General features: G+C 48.0%; 2 protein-coding genes across 10 annotated transcripts in view; one reads left to right on the top strand and one right to left on the bottom strand.

Annotated features, from left to right (window-relative positions):
• The window catches only part of ccdc102a (coiled-coil domain containing 102A), a 48695-nt gene extending 32917 nt beyond the window's left edge, over window positions 1–15778 (bottom strand). Inside the window, exon 1 of one of the 2 annotated variants that reach the window (XM_026177125.2) lies at window positions 15578–15778. In XM_026177125.2, coding sequence (XP_026032910.2) covers window positions 15578–15763 — 186 coding nt within the window. In that variant the 5' untranslated portion in view covers window positions 15764–15778. The remainder of the gene's footprint in view (window positions 1–15577) is intronic. The other variant, XM_026177126.2, reaches the window with a different exon arrangement.
• Window positions 15779–16043: 265 nt separating this feature from the next.
• txlng (taxilin gamma) lies at window positions 16044–26133 on the top strand. Of its 8 annotated transcripts, none has more exons than XM_080300982.1 (12): window positions 16044–16462; window positions 16558–16728; window positions 20306–20414; window positions 20770–20917; window positions 21263–21354; window positions 22115–22285; window positions 22364–22558; window positions 23205–23324; window positions 23408–23482; window positions 23588–23680; window positions 23753–23848; window positions 24632–26133. In XM_080300982.1, the coding sequence occupies exons 3-12, from the start codon at window positions 20322–20324 to the stop codon at window positions 24959–24961; spliced, it is 1413 nt and encodes a 470-aa protein (XP_080157108.1). In that variant the 5' UTR covers window positions 16044–16462; window positions 16558–16728; window positions 20306–20321; the 3' UTR covers window positions 24962–26133. The 8 variants fall into 8 exon arrangements, with proteins under 8 accessions (XP_080157108.1, XP_026032884.1, XP_026032903.1 ...); XM_026177106.2 differs by lacking the exons at window positions 16044–16462; window positions 16558–16728 and adding exons at window positions 18249–18286; window positions 18868–18969; XM_026177091.2 differs by lacking the exons at window positions 16044–16462; window positions 16558–16728 and adding exons at window positions 18278–18356; window positions 18868–18969.
• The last annotated feature ends 100 nt before the right edge of the window (window positions 26134–26233 follow it).

The following is a 26233-nucleotide window of genomic DNA, read 5'->3' as shown; positions in this document are numbered from 1 at the left end:
AAAACTCAGTGAGCCGAGCGGCGCTGAAGAAGCAGCAGCACAACGGTGAGGATTCAGCAGCTGGTGCGGTCAGCACTGCCAGCATTACAGCTATCAATCACATGAGCTGCTGTTTACCCACCACAGCTTTCCTGTTGGCTCAATAAACGGCTGTGAAAGCCTTCTGCCCACGTTCACTGAACCTTTGTCCAAAACAGAAGGACTGTGAGGCCGAAGTGCCTCCGAGAGTCCTTTAAACACCGGGCTCGCTCCCGTTAAAGTGTAGAAGAAACTGTTCCTAACTTTGTGAGAAGCTTCAGTTTAACAGAAGCTGGTAACTCCAACTGAAGCTGACCGATATCTACGCTGGCTCGAGCTTTTTAACCAGCAGCTTAAAGCCCTGCGTTTCCTCTTCTTGTCACATGGATTCTAACTTACGAGCAATCCAGCGAGGCTTGGTTGAGTACTCTGATTACTTTTGCTTCACACATCACCAGCTGCTCCTGGCCTGGTCTGAAACAGGTTTGTGGTTTCCTGCAGTTTCCTGGAGGATGCTGACTCGTCATCAGAGGCCGATTCCTGCTCTCGCTCTCAGACGTGTCCTGGAAACCTAAACGTGGCGTTGCTCTAGCAGCGATGTTGTTTTTAATCTCATAAAAATTCATACCCGTGTTATCATGGATGACATGATACAGCGCAGCCCTGCTGGACACTTCCAAACTAACTGAATATCCGGGAAGGATCCGGGAAGTCGAAGAAATGTTTTCATGTCGAGATCTTAATGAACAATATTTAAAACTTGACATTTTTCTTTCCCCCTGAGCTTCCTTACAGACTAATGAACCGAAATAATCGAGGACACGTAATCAGAGTTGTTCTGCGTCTATTACTTGAGGAGGTCTGAATGACGATGCAGATCAAACCAGCTCAAACTGAGAAAAGCTTAAATATTTTTATTCAAAACTACAGTCGAACATTTCTTACTGGGAAAAGGTGTTAACAGTGTTTAAGACTCAACGCACAATACAAGTCTTTAGTAAGAGCTGCTAAACTTTAAGGCCAAACCCAGAGGAACCTTTGAGGGTGGAAGGGGTTAAAAACAGAAACGACCTGGATAAAAACGTTGCCCCGCCTCTGCTCGTCTTTGCTAAACCATCAAACAGCAGAACTTCATGTCCCACAGGGCCCCAGGTGTTACTGCAAGGAGAGCTTTCCACTGTAGTAAATTATACAGCACATTCCTGAAGCATGACTCTCTCACACACACACACACACACACACACTGCGGTCCCATGCAGCACACGCCCCGCATGCCAACACGCACACGCTCGGCTCACTGACGCTACAAAGAGTTCAAATCAGCAAACAGGAGCGAGCGAAGTCAAGGACAGAGTCCAGAGTCGGCGTCCCTGAACTCGGGGATCGATGTCCAGCTCGGAGCTGCGGCCGTATCACATTCCCATCATTTATTCAGCAGGACGGCGAGGAGCAGGAGGGGGCGAGCCGACGACGGAGGACGGCGTGATGGATGCAAGCACAACAACAGGGAGACACTTTCACTCTGCTTGCTTCACAGTTCAGGAGCTTCAGGATTCATCGGTGCTGTCAGCCTCACCTGGATCGGAGGCTCGTACCGACACGCTTCAGCTCAGCTGAACAATTAATAACGTTGATAAAGTAAAAGGCTGGAAACCGTCCAGGACGTTACCCTGGAGACATATTTAACAGACTTAATCATTCAATCGTTTATAAAACACTAAACATGAAGATCTTAGAGGCTTTACTGGCCTTTCAGAGTCTGGTGATCATCAGTAGGGTGATATGGTACTACAAGGTCATTAAGATAAGATGGGGCCTGATTATTTAAGACCTTGTATGTGAGGAGCAGGATTTTGAATTCTGGGTTTAACAGGAAGCCAATGAAGGGAAGCCAAAACTGAAGGCTTTTCAGGGAGTTTTTAGGACATCCTGATAATAATGAATTACAGTCGTCCAGCCTGGAAGGAATAAATGCATGAACTAGCTTCAACGTTAGCCTTTTTTTTGGCTGCTCTGTTGGTCCTCGTCCAACTTTTGGAGCCGGTCTCGAGTGCAGATTAGAGCTTCTGGTGCTTCAGCATTTGATATCAGCTTTTTGACCTGCTGCCAGGTCCTCTGTCTGACTGCAGTAACCCAAAGATGACTGAAAGGGCTGCCGAGAACACGAGGCAGAGGGAGCATGCTTCAAAATATCATCTTAAATCAGGAAGAAGATGATGTTGCTGATCTGGCAGCAGCTGTAGCCGACCAGGCTGAGCACGGATCAGTCTCTGTGTCACTGGAGCACAGCTGAAAGCATCTTTTTAGATGATAAAATGCACCACAAACACTCGTAGATCATCCTGTTTCACCTCACTATCATCTTCATCCTCCTCCTCCTCATTACGTAAGGTTACTGAAGCATTCTGAGCATGCCGCGGCTCCAGGGAGCCAAAACAAGGTGCACCGCTGCAGGGCTGAGCAGCTTCAAAGCTTCTCCCACACCAAAGAGCTGAGAGCCGTTTGCATATCGTGCACATTTATGCAAATAGATGGAGCCGGAGTTTCCTAATCCACGAGGAAGATGATGAAATCGCCAATACTGAGGCCAAGCAGATAAAAAGACAGGAGAAGGAAGAGGAGGAGTGGGTTACACTCCACATCTGCCAAAATGGAAATCCTCCTTTTAACACCTCTGGGCCTGAAAATACTTACAGAAGCTTTTCAAAGGTGAAGAATGATTTTACAGGCGAACAACGCGACGGAGGGTGGGTGGGATAAGCGCGGCTGGAGTCGCAGCGTCGAGGCGCAGCGCTGCGGCCGCGCTCTAATACCGTCTGCACCACCTCAGATGACCAGGAATTTGTCTGCCTCTAATCTTTTCCCACACTGAGGCAGAGTTCACGGCCCGTGCGACACGAAGCTCGGCAGGCGAGAAGGGGTTAACGCGCCCTAAAGGGGATCAAAGCCTCTTTTAAATGGGAGCAAATCAGCCCAACGAGCTTACACTGCAACACACACACACGGATACCAGCAGGTCCGTCCTGCACTCCACCGACCTGCGGACAGGAAACCATCCTCTCACACACAGAAGAGAACTTTCTTTGTGAAAAGCTCGGGTAGGTCCTTCGCTACTACGCTTCCTATTAGCTGTACGTGAGCATGTGGAGGCGTGGCTTCAGAGGGACGTTCAGGAAAAACCTGGAACTAAACTCAGACACAAAGCGAAACGCAGTGAAGCCAAGTTTGCGTTTAAGGGTAAAAATCTGAAGAATGCTCGACATCCAAGCTGCCTGTTGATGTGTCAGAGCCCTCGCTGCGTGGATCTGACACATCAACAGGTCTACGTAACACTCCTGCTTCCTCCGACAGTTTAGAGCTCCAAACTCTCCAGCGTTAAACCAACATTTAGAGAACAGCTCAGCATTAACTCTCATTAACTCACAAACTGCTTAAGTGAACACAAACAGGGACGCAGTCTGATAACAAACCTGCACGTGGGGTCGTAACGCTAGGGCTGTGCGATATGACCAAAACTTCATGTCCCGATATAAGACTTCTATCGTCCCGATAACGATATAAATCACAAAAATGTAACATTTCCTGTAAATTCTGTGAATCTCGGGCAGCTCGACTGGTGTGAAGTGTTTCCAGCTGCACGTCCTTCACCCGGAGTCGAGCGTTTTAGCCGATGCATGAAACATACATTTTTAGACGTAAGTTGTATTTATTACACGGCGTGCTGCGGGTTGCCTGTTCTAACGTTTGAGTCTAAGGTTTATTTTTTAGCACGTGGCGGCTCTTTTTTACTTCTCATCCGTAAATAATCTTTCACGTGATTCAGTTTATTTTGATGCATCTCAATCATCCCGGAAAGTAAATCTCCAAAAGTTGATTCTGTTCTTCGCGTTTTGTGGGAGAAACGTTTCGTCACTCATCCAAGTGACTATTTTGAAAAGTCTCAACAGGATCTTGAGCTTTATTGTGAAAGGTTTATGTGGAAAATAAACAAGCGGACACGCGAAGGTGTTACCGTCGTTGTTGCTAACGACAACGCATAAAAACAGGCGCTTGTCCGTCTGTAGTGTGGTTGTATTAAATATAAGAGAAAGCGAGAGCTGTAAGAAATGAATACAGCCTCTACAGTGACATCAGAACCATGAACAAATATTGCTGTAAACAGTTTATTTTGCGACACCACCAAACAAACGACAGCGTAAAATGAAACGACAGATGTTTTTATATCGTCATCCGATATATATCGTTATATCGAACAGCCCTACGTAACGCCGCCGTAAAGCCGACTGCAGGATGCGGGCTTCGTGGGTAAAGCGAGTGTTAAACTTGCAGATACAAGCGGGGGTCGCTGCAGGACACGAGTGGGCGTCCCTCAGACTGATCCAGGATCAGACGATCAGCCCGATCACAGAGGGAGAAATCGTATTTGATGCCTGCTGAACTGAAGACATTTCTTTGTAAATGATCAACTGTACGGCCCGGCTGGGTCGACATAAACGACCCCAAAGTGTTTGATAAAGGACACAAACCCACAGACAGATGAGCAGGTTTTTGGGAGCACAGTCAGCTTCACCTTGGTTTGAAACTGTAAGGAGGACAAATCAAGAGAGGATGTCAGCTACGAGCATCTGTGGAATGGAGGTAAACTCTAATAAAGTTATAACAGTGGACATGCTGAACACCGCAGCTCCATGCTGGTCCCGTCTTACTGGGCAGCTGTGGAGACTACCAGTCCATCCTGAGACCTCACCTGTCCAGTGACTGTAGATGAATGTGGCCTCATTCATTTATAGTCCAAAGGTCACGTGTTCTGCCCGTGAGGATTGATATACAAAGGTAGCAGACGTGGTGTCAGTCTGAAGACGTTCACGCTGTGTGGAGGGAACTAAAGACAAAACCATGAGGAGTGTACAGAGGCCTGTAAACGCTGCTGTCACGCTGAGTGGGTAAAGGCCCTCTGAGGAGCCATGAATTACACTCTGCCTCAGGGTTAATTAAGCGTTCGAGTGGGTGAGGCAGAAAGGTCGCAGGACCTGCACATCGCAGGAAACACCGCTGGTAACATCCAGGCCGTGTCCTCTGAATATTAGCTCTGACAGGAAAATCCTTCGGTTTGTGCTTTCAGGCATCAGCCGACTAACGTTTGCTCCACATTTTTATTTTAACATGTGAAATCATGACAGGAGCCTCTGCTGGTTGCTGCTCTGACTTCTCTCTGATTGGTTCATCTCCAACGTGGAAGAAAGCGATGCTCACGGTGGCTTCGGTACCACAGGTGCACGTCTATTTCAGGAGCTCGTGTTTTACACTCAGTTAGCACTGAGGTGGTGAGTTCAGCTGCTTATCCAGTGTAGCTATGCTGTGCAGAGATAAACTCCTTTTTGTCCGTCTCTCCTCCACTCCTGAGACCATCTCCTCATCAACAGCCTTCCACTCATCTCAGCCTAGATTAAGACCTTAAAATGCTTTGATTTTTCTCAAAGGTCTTTATTTGTCTGAAAAGTTCAGCTCGAGGAGACAGAAACATTCATAAGGAAGACCTTGTGTTTCCTGCCTTCAGCTGTGACCACGCTGGCTGTGGACAGCTTGTTGAAGAGCTCGCTCGTTCTGGAGGGACTCAGAGTACAGCCGCTACTTCTCCATATCAACACAAGTCAGCTGGAGGGCTCCAGGATCTGATAGAGACGCCTCCTAGTCACCTCCCAGGTGAGGTGTTTCGGACGTGTCCTACAATGAAGGGACACCGGAGCAGATCCAGGACACACTGCAGAGATTAGGTCTGTAGGACTGTTCGGGAACGCTGCAGTGATGAGTTGGTGGCTGGATGGACTTGTAGTCACCGCAGCTAAGAGTTGTACTCGACAGCAAACTCTGTCATCGGTGAAAATGTTTAGCTGCAAACTGTTCTTCCAGATTTTGGGCCTGTATTTGTAAAGCACTTTACACGTCCATCCACACACACATTCACACACACATTCACACACTGGTGATGGCAGCTACGTTGTAGCCACAGCCACCCTGGGGCGCACTGACAGAGGCGAGGCTGCCGGACACTGGCGCCACCGGGCCCTCCGACCACCACCAGTAGGCAACGGGTGAAGTGTCTCGCCCAAGGACACAACGACCGAGACTGTCCGGTAAATTAGCAAAGATGCCATACACTGGTGGCAATTGATAAAGTCTGAGGATAACGAGGCCACTCTGCAAACAAGGAATAACATTTTGGAAGATGAACCCCTCGACTTGGAGATGATGAGCGCTCTGTTGACGAAACAATGAATGTGCTCGGTGTTGACAGGAGAGGCCTGAAGAGATCCACTAATGCTCAGCTAAGAACATTTATAATTCATTCAACCGCAGGGAAACCTGGAGTAGATCTAAGCTGCCGGGCAAAGAAACACACTTTGTGCGAGAGTCAGTGAAATAAATCACAGATTATTATCAGGCTCATTTAAAAGCTGCAGCAGAAAGTTAATAATTCATCAGGTCAGTCGCCATCGCATCGTTACAGTCTAGTCCTGCGCTAATCTTCTCAAACAGCAGGTCATAAAAGTGGTGAGAAAGATATGCTAGTGCAGGTAAAATCCTGAGCAGACACATCACACTGTTAATCCAGGATCCCAGAGCATGTCCTTAAAATCCAGACAGGTACGTGGATAAAGGCCAGACAGGTGTAAAGAGTGTGGTTGTTGGCGCATGAAAGCCACACAGACTCAGATAAGGATGGAAACATGTTCAAGTAGAAGCTGATAAGACTGTGTGTGATTTCTGAGGCAGATACTCTGCAAGCATGAGCTGGAGCTGCGCGAGCAGCAGCAGAGGAAGCAAAGCTGAGCAAATCTGTGTGTGACCGCACACACACACACACACACACACACACACACACACACACACACACACACACACACACACACACACACACACACACACAGGTTTGAATAAATCAAAGAGCTTCGGCTTAATTTCAGTCGATGCTGAAACTCATGACTGCGTCTGACGGCCTGAGACATCAGCTGGAGCGGCGAGAAAACACCAAGGTTACTTTTCCACAGCCCGGACACGAACACTGTTCTGAAAACGGAGCCTGAAAACCAGCTGGACCAGTACACGCAACCCCCTTTAAGTCCCACAGCTCACAGTCAGCTGAGGGTGGGAACACAGACCGACAGGTAAATCAGCGGCGTCGCCTTCACGCTCTGATCGTACAACAGCATCCTGGCAGCGACGCCTCTGTGACATCATGCAGAGTACAGACACCTGCACTGTAAACCCAACAACAGGCAAAGCTGTGATGGGGAGACCTTTGAAACAGCGAGCTGGATGCTGGATGGAGCTCAGAGGAACCTGAATCACGATGTTCACAACGCCACACAAGGAGCTTCACAGAGCAAAGACCCTACAGTAACACAGAGACAGCAGCTGCTGCCCTTTACTGTAAGATTAAAGGGAAAAGTCTGAAACAAACCTCTTCACGTACACATTAAACACGTATGGATACTGCAGAAAGGGAGCAGGCGGTTTTATAGGCTTGGTTTTAACAGCAGGATCAGCCGTGCCGGCGCCAAATATTATGATCTGGCTGAGAGCCGGCTGCTGACGGCGAGCGGATCCAATAAATGGTCCAGAAATAAATTCATATAAACGCAGCACAGGCTGCAGAACGTTTCTGTACGAGTCGACGGCCGTGAAACTAACGGTAAAACTGCCCAATCGCAGCCACTCGAGTGTTTAACGCCACAGATCCACCACGCGAACCTTCACCAGCAAGCACCGGGAAGCGTCGGACGAACTCGCCGTGTTTGCACCTCATGAGCCGGGATTTATAAGGAGACGCTTTATTACCTCTGAGAACGTTCTGCTGGAGCTACACACGACAGGCACAACGTGTTCAAACTCAGGAATGTTTTGTTTAACCTCTGAACTCTGACCTTTGACTCATGCAAGCATAACAAGGCTCCGAGCTCATGAAATGAGTCAGTGTTGGGTTCTTTGTTCCCAGCAGCTGTCACACCAACACATCATCGGTTGAATCTATGACTCTGTGCATGCGAGCCGGTGCTGATGAAGATCTTGTCAAAGAAGTGTCCTTCATCAAGCCTGGAAGCTATTCCTGAAGATCCTCACAGAGCTGGCAGAGAGCTGCTCACACCAAACATACAGACTGTTTCTGTCTTATGTGTTTTCATGACTGCTGGTGCCACTGTCCTGCAACATATACAGACACGACACGTGGCTCAAGACTTTTGCACAGTACCATATATACATGAACAGGATCATTGTGACCCCCGACTGTCAGCGGGAGGAATCGGAGGGGTCCCCAGACTCCACCCACCTCCGCACGTGCTCCTCCTTCAACTCAGCACATCTGGAAGACAGATCACCTAAAGGCCACCAGAGGCGGTCACTGACATCATGCTGAGGTTCCACCCAGACAGGAAGGCGTGTGTGTGTGTGTGTGTGTGTGTGTGTGTGTGTGTGTGTGTGTGTGTGTGTGTGTGTAATGAGCCAGCAAAGAGAAGAATTCAGAGGTCAACACTTCCTTTGGCAAAAACATCACACATAAATGAAACTACGCTGACCTACATTCAGGCCCCGGAGCGCCTCACCCTGAGTGGACTGATTGTGGGATGTGAACAGTTCAAAAACAAACACACGCACAGATATATAATCACAAAATGCAGGTTGAGTCCTCTGGAGTCAGTTTCAGTGACAGAAGCAGACCAAAGGCATTCCTCCTCCCGCTGGAGCTGAAGCTCTGCTGCCAGCCATAATTACTGAGTCCTAAACAAACACAGCTAAACATACACACACACACACACACACACACACACACACACACACACACACACACACACACACACACAGTGATGGAAACACTCCCTCCAAGAATAAAACACAGCTACAACCGCACAGCAGCTCTGCCCTGCTGCTGTGCAGAGTCTGATAAGCCTTCGTGCACAGCGCTTAATGCGTCGCTGCTGACGGCGTGTCGAGGTGAGCTCGTGGTTCTGACGCCGCCGCCCTGCAGGAAGGAAACTCTGGGTGTGGATTTAAAGGTTCTTCGCTGTCTCTTCTGCACTCAAACTTCACCACGGTGCACGGAGCTTGAGAGCATGAGAGATAAATGCAGCGTCTGCTTCTGAGAGCTGCGTCACAGCGGCCATCTTTTATATACAGCTATTTCTTTAAAATGGACTGAATGACCTGCAGCAGGGTAAACGTCGGGTTAATGCTGGACGTGAACGACTCTCACGCGCAGCTCTGTCAGATACAAATGTTCACAGCTGTCGTGCACGTGTGAAAACAGTGCACGTGTAATAATCTCCACTCAGAGAGGTGCAGGAGTGATGACCTGTCCCGGGACTGAACCACCAGCAGCTCAGTTTCCGACTCGCCCTGAGTCTGAGAAACTTGTTCATGTCTTCGGCTCAGAACCAGCTACGTCACTGTCAGACCAATCACAGGCCAGCTTGATAAAGTTAAAGCTTCATGCAGAAGCTGTCGTTGACATGAACAGTTTGTTGCTACTTGTGTCTTTGCAGTGCAGAATCATATTTAACTTCTCCTGCAGAAAAAGGAACCTGTGCCACAGCCCGGGCTCGTAAAGAAGCAGCTGTTTGGAGCCGCACACCTGGAAACTATTGGTGCTAAAAATCAGAAACTGGAGCTTTACTGGGAATCACTTTATATCCAAAAACACATCGGTGAGTGGTCAGCAATCATGCAGCATGCAGCAGGAAGTGACACATGCGCATGCGTGGTTCGCTGAATCATGAAAAGCTTCTGTGTTATTTAAAGCCTTGAAGTCTCAGTCAGGCCGACGCGCTCCGTCCCAGCTCCCACTCAGATCCTCCCCCACTGCCAGGCCGACGTCCTCACAGAGCATTAGGATGCAGCTTTTTGCTGTTTATGCCCCAAAACTTTGGAGCAGGGCAAACTTTACAGACGTCGCTCTTTAATCTGCCATTAAACTCTTATTTAATAATGAATCAGTAAATGACGTCCGGCTTTAGTCCGCTCTCTAATGGAGCACACAGAGCTGATGCACGTCTTTCCAAATGTGTTTCCTTTCCTCTCTGTCCTTGATATCATTTGTATGTTCACTTTAAACCTTCACTGGTGACATGCTGTGCAAATCAAATGAACCAGGCTTGTTGTGAAACTACAATAAGTTGTAGGAGAGGAACAGTCGCAAAGAGGGAGGAAATATGAAGGAACAGAGCAGACTGATGATAAAATAATGACGGAAAGGGCAGAATGAAGTGAGCGAGTTTAGAAAAGGAAAAAGAAAGAAGGCAGCGGTCAGGAGGAGGCGCAGAGAGGAGAGTAAACAGTGTGAGGAGGCTGGAATGCGTTCAGAGGGAGAAGGCACGCCGGGGGCCGGCACACAAACCGACGAGAGCAAACAGCAGCGTTATTAGCACGGAGGAAGAAGACGAGCGAGCAGGCGGAGGTGCGCTGGAGCAGACGGAGCTTGGCTCCTCTGGTTCGGCCTGACGGGCGGCGGGTGGAGCGACAAATGAGAGGATGTTGACATTCCACACAGGAAGACGGACAAACAAAAGGTCCGCAGGATGGAGCGAGGCCACACTGGAGAGAAACAACCAGGCCAGATTCCACATGAAGCTCTGCACTGTTTACCCCCCAAACACACACACACAGACACACACACACACACACACACACACACACAGACAGACACACAGACAGACACACACACACACAAACACACACGCACACACACACACACAAACACACACGCACGCACACACAAACACACACACACATGCACAGACAGACACACACACACACAAACACACACACACACGCACAGACAGACACACACACACACAAACACACACACACACGCACAGACAGACACACACACACACACACACAGACAGACACACACACACACACAAACACACACGCACACACACACACACAAACACACACGCACGCACACGCACGCACACACAAACACACACACACACGCACAGACAGACACACACACACACAGACAGACACACAGACAGACACACACACACACAGACAGACACACACACACACAAACACACACACACACGCACAGACAGACACACACACACACACACACACAGACAGACACACAGACAGACACACACACACACACAAACACACACGCACACACACACACACAAACACACACGCACGCACACGCACGCACACACAAACACACACACACACACGCACAGACAGACACACAGACAGACACACACACACACACACACACACACACACACACAAACACAAACACACACGCACACACACACACACAAACACACACGCACGCACACGCACGCACACACAAACACACACGCACAGACAGACACACACACACACAGACAGACACACACACACACACACACAGACAGACACACAGACAGACACACACACACACAACACACACACACACACGCACAGACAGACACACACACACACACACACACACAAACACACACGCACGCACACGCACGCACACACAAACACACACACAAACACACACGCACGCACACACACAGACAGACACACACACACAAACACACACACAGGCTGGAAAAACATCAAAGGCAGAAACTGTGAAACTGTTCCTCAGCACTCAGTCCTGTAAATTCTTTTAATGATAAATAAATAAGGACCCAGAATCTGGCTGATTCTGATGCTTCAACTTTAGCATTTTGGCCACAATCATGTTGTTTTTTTAGGAGCCAAGCAACCATATTTACTCTAAACCAGCTGGTCTACCAACACCATCTGGCTTAGTCACACACACAGACAGCAGCTAATCAGTACTCGGTAACATCCATCTAAATCCTCAAATTTCACTAAGTCAGATCTCCACCTTCTTTAACGGTCTGTTAGTACAGTGACCTCACAGCAGCCATACTACTGGTCACATGATGTCATTAAAATGCTCCAAAAGGCTCCAACAGCACAAACACGGCCCAGAGGTCCAGTTCAGGGGAAGCTAGCAGTAGGGCTGGGCCATATAATAATAATAATAATAATAATAATAATAATAATAATAATAATAATAATAATAATAATAATGGATTGCATTTATATAGCGCTTTTCGGGACCCCTCAAAGCGCTTTACAATGCCACTATTCATTCACTCTCACATTCACACACTGGTGGAGGCAGCTACAGGTGTAGCCACAGCTGCCCTGGGGCAGGCTGACACAGTATGATGTTGGGCAACAATAAGAAAATGAAATATGGCGATAGAATATGGGTAAAACGCGCATGCGCAGTGCCTTTGTTTTCATACGCGCATGGCGAAAAAAGCATGACGGCGACGGAGAACGAGAAGAACGAAAGTGGATCGTTGAATGAAACGGATGAACCAGAACTGGTTTGTAAAAAAACTTCACTGGTGTGGAACTGGTTTAGCTTTCGTCCGTCAGATACACAACAAAGCACTATTTTTGGTAGCGCATGCTAGCGGGCCGTCGTTGTTACCATGTTGTTTGGAAAATAAGTTGCTCCTAAAATCCTTTGATTTTCTGAAAAGTCGCCAGAGCCCCTTATAATTCTTATGTATGAACTCTGGTTGTGTTTACTGACCTGGAAACGATTTTATGTGCACGGCGCTCGAAATTCTGTCAAATGTTTCAGTACGACTTTGCTAAGCTACGAAGCCGCACCGCTTAATGGATTGTCGGAGCATTATGGCTATCGTAGGCGGAGCCTCGCGGAGTGATACGTGCTGTGCTTCAACATGTTACCGTATTGTGTGTGTATGACCTCTTTTTAAGTTTTGTGGATATTATACATGGTTATGCTGAGGATATGTCGGCCACTTTCCACTGGAAATGCCTTTTGGTTAAACTGTCAGCAAAGAATTTGCATTTGCACTGTTACATTTTTATATAACTTTAATGCACATAAAACAGCTGCTTGTTTAAGTGAAAATACAGTGATGTTTTTTTTTTGCACTAATAAAGTTGTGGAGTTGTAAAGTATTTTGTCTCGCGTCAGTTATATCGTCGGTTATATCGTTATCGCAAATTTTCAAATATATATCGTGATAAATATTTTTGGCCATATTGCCCTGTCCTAGCTAGCAGACAGCTAGCAGCTGCAGCTGTGTCACCATCCACCTGTCAGTCAGAGAGGCCACGCCCCTAATAATGCAAACTTTAAAGAGGTGATTTGCTGTATATGGTGTATCAGGCTGTAAACATGTTTACTTCTGCTGTAAAGTTTTAACGTGGGAATCTATGGGGACTGACTCACTGCTGCCTCTGCTGGGCATCAGAGGAACTGCAGGTATCTGGGCCTTTCAGCCCAGGGTGTTTTAAAAACATTATTTGATCTCTGAAAAGAACTATTTTGTGTCAGTCGGACTTTTTCTTCTCCTGAGGAAACACGCAGATGTTTCTAACAACTGTAATCATGGTTCTATTACAGCTAAGCGTCCCCGTAAGGCACGACAGAGAGCCAGCCATCAAGAGCTAACACGCACACACACACACACACACACACACACACACACACACACACACACACACACACACACACACACACTGACAGAGCAATCTGAGGGGTGATTTCTGTGTGTGGTTGTCATGGAAACAAAAAGGCAAAAGGGAAGAACAAGGGCCATGTGCTGCTGGTTCAGACACTGTGTCTGACCTCTGAGACAGTGTTTACGGGAGAGACAGACGGATGGATCAGAGTCTATGTCTGGAGCCGGAGACAAGCCGAAGCGCCTGAAAGGGAGGATGGAAGGTCGGAGACGCAGGAGTACTTCTGAGGCGACACCTGAGGTGGAAACACAGAGGGTGGAAGCAGCCGAACAGATGGCGCCGTCTGCTGTGTGCAACCTCCAAACGCCTCCCGATGACACTCGGGGCGAGAATGGCAGGGACATCCCATGATGCTTCACACCCTCACATCTAATATTCTCTTTCAAATAACCTGCATCTCCATCTGTGATCCTCCTTCAGAGCAGAATCCAGCCAGATTAAGTGCTGCACACGTCATCAGACAGTACAAACTAATAACAATAATCCCCTCCTGAGGCATCTGAGTGTGTTGGCTTCCTGTCTGGGTGAGGCTCATTTTTTCTAAAAAAGTCACCCCAGCAGTCCAACTCGGTCACACATAGTAACGCAGCCGACGCCAGCTTTTACACCTCCCACAGCTTTACGGCTTTGCACTGACTCATTACTTCCAAGAAGAACTGTGAACATCCAGAGAACCTGTTAACAGCTACAATCAGCTGTCATCACATCACAAGCACGAGCAGGGATCGGTCACCGGCGAGGTTCCGCTTCAATGACAGCCCTCAATACCTGAACGCCGTCACAGACAGACGAGGACAGCAACAGTACGCTGGTCTGAATAATTGATTTCTAAAGAGAGACCCAAAGATAAATAAAAGCTGCTCGAATGTTCAGTACAGCTCGTCTCAAAAGGGAGACCACCAATCATCCTGAGGATGGAGAGCTGAAGCCACAGGTGGACCAGGTGACACACAGATACACCTACACCTACTGAAACTTTGAGTTTTAATTCTTCACATAGACCCTGTAAACAAAAGTCCATCCTTCTGCCATCTTGGCTTGAACTGAACTAAGCAGTGAGCGAGTCTGGGTTTTACCAGAGGGCTGTAACATTGAACGTAACTGTAACGGTTTAATGCAAACAGACACTGAAGTTTGATTAATCACAGGTATAATTTTACAGGTTTCTGGCTCTCAGGTAAACACACGTGTTATGATTCAATAATACAGCTAGTATGATAAGCAATCGTTACATTTTAAGTTGCACAGTCTAACCCTTCCATCACTGCTTTAGCTCCTCCCACTTTAACACAACCACTAAACAGCAGGTGGGTGGAGCTTCTATCCACTCTCTGTGACATCACACAGATCCAGGAGTAGAAAAAAGTGTGACAGACAGAGTGTTTGGAGCAGCCTGAGCTTTGGGCTCAGGGATTTTTACGTTACTGTTTAACATGAAAATGAAGCAGCAGCAGACACATGACCGGAAATAACTCTGTGACATGAATGTGCAGGCATGTGTCTGACCTGAAGCTGATCCCAAACTACACCTGAACAGTCTTTTCATAAACATATTGAACCTCACAGGTGGTGCACTGATCCTCGGGTTTACACTCGTGTCCCAGCTCCTGGGGTTTTCCGCTAAGACCACCCCTGCAGCTCGGAGTAAAGCCCTCACTCGTGGACACCCTTTTTAATTTCTGCAGAGCTCGGTCAGGGTCACAGTGAACCTCCAGAAAACCCAGCTGTGCCCTGCGGGGTCCAGGGGTCACCACCCTGCAGCCCGTGCCGTGCAGGACTCACACCCAGAGGAGACAGGCTGGAGACGTGAGGATCTCTGGTCTCGCAGAGAACAAAGTGTGTGCACAGCGCTCGTATCTGCACATCAACACCCTGAAAGTGGCTCCACGGTGGAAGCAGACGGGAGGAGCAGCTTCCCTGATATCTGACACCAGCAGCGGCTGGCACTCAAACTCAGCCCGAGGAAGAGCAGCGGTGCGGGAGGACGTACCGTGAAGGTGAGCCGGTGAGCGTCGCCGTTATTCCCGCGGAACCAGTCTCTAAATCCCGCTGAAGCAGCTCCGCGGTGCCGCTTTGACTCCAGCCGAAGCCCCGAGCAGCTTTCCGTCTCTTCTCCCGTTTTTCTTCTCCGCTCTGGATGGAAAGCAGCGAGGGCAGAAAAGGGGCGGGGCTTCATCGGCCGGCCAATCGCCCGTCGGGATGACAACAATGCACAGCGCTGAGCCAATCGGGTCAGGCGCCCAGCTTCGAGCCGTTAGCTCATTGGCTGTCTGAGCTGAACGCTCCCCTGGTTGAAAGCAGAGGAGCTCAGTTCACTGAGAGCTGCACAACAAAGCAGAGGAAGATCAGAAAGCTCGGCAAACACTCAGAAAAGATTATAATTAGTGGAATTATGAGCTGTAATCAGGAGGAACACAAACACAGCAGGATGCTGTATCTGAGGGTCGCTACTGATTTTTGTTGATCTCAGTTAATATGTAACTGAGACCAACAGTGTGATCTTATGTAGATTTTATTTAGAGTCAGATGCATTTGTCTTTGCACTAAAACGACTGAAACAATACAAATGCATACTAATATTACTCTCGCTTTTTCTCATCCCTTTTCCAGCATCTACTCGGTCCACTGCGGTCCTGTGGACAGCACCTCCTCCGGCTGAAGCACATCTTCCGTCCAACCTGTCCCGGGTCTGTCTCATGGTCTCATTCTAACTGGACACCAGGAGTCATCACCTGCTGATTCACCTCTACTGCTTCCACTCCATGCAGAGCATCTGAGTGTGTCACATCACCGTATCAGGATATCGTCTCTCTGTGACATGACATAGAGCAAAGAGTAGAAAAAAAAAACAAACCGTTAGAAGCTGACAGTTATGGTGTGTTTTGGTGCATGTCCACATTATGATCATGAATTATGTGTTCAGCTCTGACTGATCTGATGGTCTGTGTCTCCTCTGCTCTGTGAATTCAGGCACCAGATATAACCATGGAGACGAAGGAGGAGGAGGTGTCACCACAACAGACCTCCTCCTTCAGCTGGGTTTGAAGTCCAGGAGCTAAACACAGACTGTCACTACTGCTGGAATCTAACCTGAAATCACTGCCTGAGTAACTGGCTGTAAACTGTCTGAGGACTCTGAGGGTGAGGATTCAGAGGGCAGGATTTAGTGGTGTCTGCGCGTCCTTTCACATTTTCACTCATTGAGTCTGTTTCACTGACAGAGCCGCAGATAAAGGGCACAAAACAGGAACTTATCTCCTGAAAGCCGCCCTGGACAAAAAGGATGTTTTACTTAATCAGCCTAAATAAGTGTCATGAGACTGTGTGAACTATGAGGAGTAAACAGAGACCGCGGTTTGCGCCCTCTGGTGGCGAGCACATCAACTGTTTCAGAGTCCGCTACGTAAACAGCTGGTTTAACCTTTGGGTGGGTGGGAGGGGGACTAATAGCGCCCCCCAGCATTCCTCCAACTCAATGAAACAGTGATAAGGTCAATCAGAAACAAACTACACACGTGAAACTTCTTCTGCGCATGCTCAGTCAGGGTTCTCATGCCACTAACTCCTTTTCTCTGAACCAAACTCTCGATGTCCTGAGCTCATTCTGGACTCACTCACTTTAACACAGCAGCTCCTAAATGGGACATTCTTATATATCATCATCGCTATTAGTATTATTAGTATAATATTGTATAATATTAATATACATTAAAAAAAAAAAAAAAATATATATATATATATATATATATATATATATATATATGTATTGTATAATATTAGTATAATATTTTTGTATTGTTGTTGTTGTTATAAATATAAAAATAAGTTAACGTCAGTGAAAAACTCCAACATAAAGATTGTTTTTTTAATAAACAAGAAGAGAGGTCCGTTATGTTATTTGGCTGTACGGATCTTTGTAAAGAAGCTAAGTTTCATCTTCCTCCCTCCCTGAAAAACAAAAATCTCTCGGGGCTTTTTTGCTTTTCGTTTCGACTTTAGATTCATCAAGCTGCTCAGATTAACACCGGAAATAGGAGCGGTGGACGCCACATTCAAATTAGAGAGTTGCCTTTTATGCACATATTTCAAAAACTGTAAAACCACATGAGAACAAGACCCCCAGAAAAAACGTATAGACTGGCAGATGATGACTACTTGGAAATATTGTTATTTATAATTTAAAAATTACAAAATTTGTGATGTTTCTTTCTTAGGGTTTAGTTAGTTTCCTCTGGCGGGACTTAGTTGGTTTTGTTTATTATTTTGGCCTGGGTTCACCCTGGAGCTATGCTTCCCTGAAATCACATTTTTTACTCATAGCTGGTTTCGGGTGTTTGGCTTGGGAACCAGGGCGGGTACTTGCCTCTCTCTCCTCCAACCTTATGTGCGTCTCTACACGCCTAGACTAGGGGCGTAACAGAAAACTTGAGAGATGTGCGTTATCACCAGTCTCACAAGCACAAGGACCCTGAAGTAATTCTAAATCAAGTTTTCCCACTCCACGGTCAGTTACACAGTTTCTGTTATGCCACAGTGACACATCTCAGATCTGATGAAAAAGGACGAGTTTCCCCATAGAGGCAATGGCTTCTTTTTTAAACTTGAGGAGATTTTATTTTGAAAAATAGATCACCGGATGTTGCGCTCGTCGGTTGATGGCAGCTTGACTCCTGCTTTCATCTCCGGTGAGGACACACAGGTAACCGCTCCAGGTGTTTAAGCGACGGCTGCCCCACTGTTAACGCTCCGGGCGGATTCAAACTGATTAGGTGGGGTATGGTTATTAGCTTGAATGCGAAGCTTTGACGAGAACCGGGAAAAAATGGTATTTGGCGAAGTAAAGTTTGTACAGTGCTGTTAGCAGGCAGGGTTAGCTACAGTCTGGCTGCTAGCTCAGGTTAGCCGTGCTAACAGAAGTAAACTAATGTTGGCTTTAATTTCCAAAGGCGCGTTACATTTCCGCGCGGTGTTAGTTTGTCACTTGCGCTCTTTAATCGAAAAGGTGACACCTGACACGTGAGGGATACACTTATTCACAGGAAGACAGAATCAGATGCTAGTTTAGCAGAGCAGCTAGCCTGAGCAGGATGCCGTCCGCGCCGATGGACGTCACACAAGACTCGCCTTAAATTCGGTCCGGGTTACGGTTACCGTGCTGATCCGGACCGACATGCAGCTGATAATAAATCTTTTTAGGTGGTTCTTAATGCCCAAGGGTGCCTCCTTTAATCCGGCTGTAGTGTTATACTTGAATTAACCCGTTAATGTCTTGTTTTCTAGACTTTGGTGAAGTTGGTTAGCTTACAGTGTTTACTGTAAACACGTTAACCGAGCGGAGAGAAACGGGAGCTATCCCCACACACCGGACATCAAACCCGGCAGGTAGGCTGGTGAGGTGATGCTCTGTGGTTCTTTAGCGGGACTCTCAAAGTTTCTTATCGTCGGCTTTAGCAGAACAGCTAACGCTGTAGCTGCCAGTGTCTCAGCTCTAGCTGAGCGGCTGCAGCATGTTTGCGCAGGAAAGTCCGCTCTGATGGTAGGAGAGAGGCTGAAGGTGTCACTCACAGGTTCACCTGCACATTCACGCGGTCAGCTCGCACTCTGTGACTCGGGCAGTCGGAAGCTAACTGCTCATTTCTGCTGTAAAGCAGTTAGCTGGTTAGGCTAGCCTGCTAGCCCGGGGTAAACTTCAGTGAGTTTGCGCCGCTGAAACACGTTATAAAGTCCATTTTAGAGATTTTTAAGCTTCTTAAAGTATTCCACCGAACGTTTTCAGGGCGTCTAAACTATCAGCTGCTACTATTAGTGGAAAGATGCTAACGAACTGGTCTGTTTGTAGGCCTGAGTGTAAGTTTTATTCAGCGCGTGTGTGCACTGAACTCACACTGTTACCATCGTGCGTACAGGGTCAGCCTGCTGCTGCTGCACACGCGTGTTTCACTGTGAACACAGTCCTGCTGTCTTTGTGGAGAAGCACGAGCTCCTCATCCTCTTCATCCCGTTCAAGCCATCAGGCTGCGGCCGAGCTGAAAGTCTGAGCTTATTTCACGCAGTTAGGGTTTATTCCACGAGAAAGACTTATTGTAAAGTTGTATTGTTGACATTGACAGCAGCTGTGGCTGGTCTCTGTTATAACAACACTTTGAATGAGGAGAAGGATTTAGGACAGAGCACCAACAGAGGTCCATAAACACCTGGAACACCAGTTGATGCTTAAACAGTGTGTGGTAAGTGATGTGCATTTACCCGCGTGGAACAACAGCAGTGGGTTTAATCACACAGTCGGAGAGGATCAACCCTGTCTGAGAATAAATCACAACCTGCTGTTGTACACCTGAGGCAGGTGAAGAGGGGTTTGAGGTCACTGTCAGTCGTTGTCAGCAGGAAGGCGACGCTCACCGCCCAGAGTTTTTCACAATATTTGGAGTGATGTCGACGTGGATTTAGTGTTTATTCTTCGTCAGTGTGAAATCTTTCTCACCTGTTTGATATTGTGAATAAGATGAAACTATATTTCCTAATCTGAAGCAGACCTGAATGGAAATACATGTCAGACTTGGCCAGAATTAGAGACATGAGAACAACTCCACTGTGTCCACCCACCACTCTGACCTCTTCAGTAAACCCAACTGCAGATTTGAGGGTCAGATAATTGATTTTATTTCTCCGTGCTTTGACTTCCATCATGTGGTAATCTCGTGTTTGCTCTGACCTTCAGCTCGTGACCGACGCTGATGGAGACTTCCGGAGTTTGCGAGCTCGATGTGGGGACGAGACGAATCGTAGGTGGCAACGATTCCCCGCCCGACCTGGACAGCCCGTCTCAGGTGAGTGTGGACGGCTCGTCGTTTGTGCTGCTGCTTGTTCATGTCTGTTCAGTGACCTGTGGGAGGTTTCTGTGTTTCCCTCAGAGTTGGGCTGTCAGATAAATAATCCCACGTGTTCTTGGTGACAGTATAATCAGCTGATTCTACACTCAGCGGACGAAATTCATCTCCTCCGCGTTGTCCTGCAGCTGGTAGTCCTTGTTCTCCACCTGCTGCAGATTCTGAGTTCAGACCAGAACAAAGATTACCACCAGCTGCAGTCCAGCACAGAGGGGCGGAGTCTGCACAGAGCGAGATCTGTGAGAGAACTTGTTTAAAGGATAACTGTCTAATAGATGGATGTGACTTTTGTTAGGAGGAGGTGTCTGAGTTTGGTTTGGGGCTCTCCTGCACCAATGAGGAGAGGGGGGAGACTCCAGGCCGAGAGGACAGTCCCAGCGACCTGGTGGAGGCGGAGCTCGATGCCGGCGGAGATGCGAAGAACAGAGAGGACAAAGCTTTTGGTATGAGCAGAACTGTAGAAGCACTGAACAGCCGGGATGCGTCTCTCACCTCAGGAATCACATTTAAATATTTACATACAAAATTTAAAACTGAATAAAACCAACACGGAGCGTGTGAAGCTTCACGTGTCTGACAGCACTCACACAGATACTGTGACACATATTTAGACTTGAATCAGAATCATTCAGCTGTGATTAGACTGCTCTTTGTTTAGACCAGAGAAGTGGAAGTTTTACCAAACAGGACATTTTTGTGTTAAAGCTTTTCTATTCTTGTGTCACCCGATGTCAGTTTCTTCCTCGTTGGTCCGGTTTGTTCAGTTTTGATCTTCCGTGTGGTTTCAGGGAAGGAGGTGGTTCTTCTGATGCAGGCGCTGAACGCTCTCGCCACTCCCGAGGAGAAGCTGGCCGCTCTGTGCAAGAAATACGCCGACCTGGTGAGCCGCAAATCCGACACACCGACACTGAGCAGATACTCCCGACACCTGGGAGCAGGTGACAGGAAGCACTCTGTCACCATGTGGTGTTGGTCTGGGTTTCTCAGTGTGATCTGGAGCACGTGCTCAGTCGCTCCGTTTCAGAGACATCACAGGCAGCAGATTGATTCAGATTTAGCGACACGGTGAACACGCTCTCAGCTCCTCCGTGAGTCGTGGTCGCGGCCGATCATTTCCCGCTCTGACAGCAGCGATCGTGGTAGTTTGGTTGGATTTCTGCAGAGCTCTGTGGGTGGATCAGTGGACACCCACAGAATAATAATCAGCAGAAGCTCAGTGTGAACAACAGTAATGTTTGAAAATAATCACAAAGCTTCAGTTTGTATTTTTGGAGCCACAGAAGTAAATGAATCCAACAAGCTGGGCATCTGGAAAAAGTATGGAGATGTTTCACGCTTCAGATTTCACGTCACCATCTCACACAAAGGTGACCTTAGACCTCAGGAAGCTCTCACAGACTTGGACATAAAGAAGAAGAAAGTACGAGGAGGTTGTCAGATTCTGGCATGAAGCCTGGTTTGACTGACTCGGATACGACTGGTGACACTTGAACGGCTTAGAGATGTCCCCTTTCAGATCAGGCTTCTTGGTGCTACATGTTTCTTCTAAGCCTCCACACACACCACGCTGCCGTCAGCTTCCTGTTTGTTTCCATAAACATAAAAATGACCCAGTTTGTTCTCTTGTTGCTGTCTTTCAGCTGGAGGAGAGCCGCTGCATGCAGAAGCAGCTGAAGGCCCTGCAGAAGAAGCAGTCTCAAATCGTGAAGGAGAAGGTGCACCTGCAGGGGGAGCACAGCAAGGCCATCCTGGCCCGCAGCAAGCTGGAGAGTCTCTGCCGGGAGCTGCAGAGACACAACAAGACCCTGAAGGTAGTTCAGCCGCCACAAACACCTGATGAGGACCATTTTACATTTGTGCAGGTGTCACTCCTCCCCTCAACCCCGCAGGAGGAGAACGCCCAGCGGTCCAGGGAGTACGACGAGCAGCGGAAGGAGGCCATGCTGCACTTCCAGATGACCCTGAGCGACATCGAGGTGCAGATGGAGCAGCACAGCGCCCACAACACCAAGCTGAGGCAGGAGAACATGGAGCTGGCCGAGAAGCTCAAGAAGCTCATCGAGCAGTACGAGCTCCGAGAGGAGGTGAGTTTAGGTCCCGCCTGCCGTCCAATCAGAACAGTCTGTTTCTGCTCATGAAGTCAGCGCTGGTTGTTATGAAGAGGATTAATGCTGCCATTAAAAAGGCAGAAATGCATTCTGGGTGTCACAACAGACTCGGCCTGGTTGTGACACTCTGTCTGCACACTGACGTCTGCAGCAGGTGATCCTGGTTCTGCTCATGCTGCAGGTTCTGGTTGGAGTAACCCTCCAGGACCCTCATCGCCAGCTCCAGACTCTGGCCACAACACACATGGTCAAATAAATTGATTGTGGAAGATGTTTTAAACTTAAAAACAAGGCAGTCGCTTCATCTCCCAAAGATGGAAAATACGTTGCCTCCACGAAGGTCCTTTAAGACGTCTTAGATACACATTTAAAGGTCTTACAGACAATTACGGTCTTAAATCTACTCTTCAGTCATGTCGCAGTGAGACAACACTGAAGGTTTCATCGCCTCGGCACATTCAGGTCACTCGCTGTGACAGCGTCCTGCACACCGAGGAGAAACATAACCAGGACCTGAGAAGCTTGGCTGGGATTAGAGCAGCAAGAAAAACGTTGCTTTTGTAGTAATCTTTACAGTCACTCAGCTCCTGCTGCAAACGAGATTTCTGTTGTTTCTCTGCAGCACATCGACAAAGTGTTCAAGCACAAGGAGCTGCAGCAGCAGCTGATGGACGCCAAGCTGCAGAGAATCACCGAGATGATGAAGGAAGTGGAGGAGAAGCAGCAGCGTGAGAGAGACTTTGTGAGGATCTCAGTTTGTTCTGGTTTTTATCGCAGCTGTAAATGAGCTCAAGTGTCTGAGAGACTGTGTCTGTGCCGCTGCAGCTGCTGAAGGACGCCACCGAGTCCAGACGCAAGTGTGAGCTGATGAAGGAGCAGGAAACCCAGCTGAAGCAGCAGGTACACACACACACACACACACACACACACACACACACACACACACACACACACACACACAGGTCAGCTGGATCGTCTCTATTACTCACTGCTCTCGTCTCTCAGCTCTCTCTGTACATGGACAAGTTCGAGGAGTTCCAGAGCACCCTGGCTAAAAGCAACGAGGTCTTCACCACCTTCAGACAAGAGATGGAGAAGGTGAGTCACCTGCGTGTCAGCGTGCGGTTACCTGCTCACCTGTCTGTGTTTCTAAACTCTGTGTGCCTGCAGATGACCAAGAAGATCAAGAAGCTGGAGAAGGAAACGACCCAGTGGAGGACCAAATGGGAGAGTAATAACCAGGCGCTGCTGCAGATGGCAGAGGAGGTGATTCTTCTTCGTGGGCTCTGTTTTGTTTTCCTCGAAACGTTTAAAGTGACCGATGTCGATCTAAAATGAAGATGGAGGCACGTTTTTGGCCTCAGATGTTTCAGACACACACTTTAGAAATGCCGGAGCAGACGTAGGAGAGCCAGACTGATTAGTGTCTCGCAGATCAAGTGTTCAGCACCATCACAGCCTTTAAAACATAAAGGTCCAACGCTCGAGTGCACTCGTCTGAACTCGGGAGCTGAAAGAAGCAGCCACGCTGAAGTGCCAAAAGCTGCAGTTCCTCTGATGTCCAGCAGAGGCAGCAGTGAGTCAGTCCCCATAGACTCCCATGTTAGAACTTTCCAGCAGAAATAAGCACGTTTACAGCCTGAGACACAAACTGTTTGGTCTCTGTGGATCATTTCCTCCTTTATTACACCTGTACGGTGGAGGACGTTCCTAAAACACGCCTGGATTAAAGTTTGTTTTATTAGGGGCGTGGCCTTCTTTTTTTTACTTGAAGTCAGTTGTTGATCCCACACACACTCTGCTAACTGTTTGGCTACTCGTAGTGAATTATATTGGCTCTCTTGTTTAGGGGAGCTTTCTGTAATTGGACATCCTTTAGTTGAACACCCTGATTCTGACCAGGCTCTGATCTCTGGCCTCTGAAAACCAGCATGATGGTGGTCAGAATGCCAGGGTCGAGACCCGACGCGGTGATGTCACAGGAGCTTCATCCATCTGATTCTTCCTCCTACATGAAACTGGACCTGACTGAATGTTGTTGTTTTGCAGAAAACGCTGCGTGACGGTCACTTCAAGGCTCTGCAGGGGAAGCTGGAGCTGCTGGAGAGGCTGTGCAGAGCTCTGCAGAAGGAGAGGAACGACCTGAATAACCGACTCAGCCTCCTCCAGGAGCAGGGAGACAAAGGGAGCGCCACATCTCCTCAGGCCAAGCCGCGAGAGCCTTCGGCCGAGGATGGAGAGGATTCGGAGGATTCGGCGCAGGGTGACGGGCCGGAGACGGCGGCCGTTCAGGAAGCTCTCAGACCACCTGAAACAGACCCGATGGCGTCTCCTGGTGACAGCGAGCCTGCAGAGACGGCGAGCACGCCGCAGGACTGAGCTCACCTTGCAGCCTGCGTGGAGGTGAGGGGGCGTGGTGGGAGGGGCTTCACGCAGCTCCAGCCTAGTTCCACAACTAGCCAGAAAACCATCTTCAGTGGAGATGGAGCTCTTTTTTTTTTTTAACATAGACCTCCTCAGATTTCTACACAGAAGCTGAAGCCGTGTCTCTTTGTGTGATAAATGATTGTATCAGATTCTCTAAATCGTGGCCCACGGTAACGATCGGCACTTCTTCATACTCCCCGTTTCTACTCGATCTTTATTTTCATAGGGAACCTCCAGGCGGGCCTTCGATTTCTCTCCTCACACGCCTGAGTATGACTTTGATTTGAGTCGGACACGCTGTCGAGTGTCTGAGGAAACGGGACTGGGGTCAGAGGTCATCTGACCGACCACAGGGGCGGGAAATGGCAGAACCTCGCAGTGTAGTTGGTTCTAAGTGTTTCCAGCAGATTGAGTCTGTCTGCTGCAGCTGCGATTTCAGTCAGTCTTAAATTTTATTAATGATGAATGAGTCTGTGGATGTCTCCTCCACCATGATGCAGCTCCACCTGCTGCACGTTCAGGTGAGAGGAAACTTTCAGAGGACAGTCAGCGACACTGATCCACGGTGCAGCTCTGATCACGTTTAAACGAATGTTTAGAAAAATAATCAAAATGATTCAATTTGAACTTTATTGAAATGTAGGAGCTTCGGTCTGATCACACAAATGTTTTTTGGTTTTCATTAACAAAACTGGTGATAACAGGAAGTGACTGTAGTTTAACGTCACGTCGTTAATGTCACGCGGCTGCCATCGGGACGCAGCGGGATCGCTTTTGAACCTGCTGATAGGCACCGAGTCGGCATGACGACAGCCTCTGTCAAGTGTTTAAAAAAACAAATACAAACCATGAGTTTTGGGCGTTGTTTGCTGCCCCCCTGTGGTCAACCAGTGTCATTTCTTCTCCTTTGAAGCCGTTCAACACGTTTCTGGGGATCATGCATGTGTTTTGTGTTGAGGAGCGTGCACGTGTGAGGAAGAGTCGAAGGCCTTCGTCCTCTGAAAAGTGATTTCATGTAAATTATGTTTGGAAATGATGATGGGCTCTGTGATCTTTATACTGGAAGAAAAGCTGAATGTGATTTTTCTTTTTTTAATGAATCTGAATAAAAAAAAGAAATGTTGGTTTCTGTCAGTGATGCATATTATTAGGAACACCTGGGTCTGAGCAGGGGTCAAATCCCGCTCCGGGTCATTCTGTGGAGATTAAGTCATCAAGCAAGAA

This window comes from Astatotilapia calliptera, chromosome 1, assembly GCF_964374335.1.
Source record: "Astatotilapia calliptera chromosome 1, fAstCal68.1, whole genome shotgun sequence".
Lineage (NCBI taxonomy): Eukaryota > Metazoa > Chordata > Actinopteri > Cichliformes > Cichlidae > Astatotilapia > Astatotilapia calliptera.
This window is presented reverse-complemented; position numbering and strand designations above follow the sequence as displayed.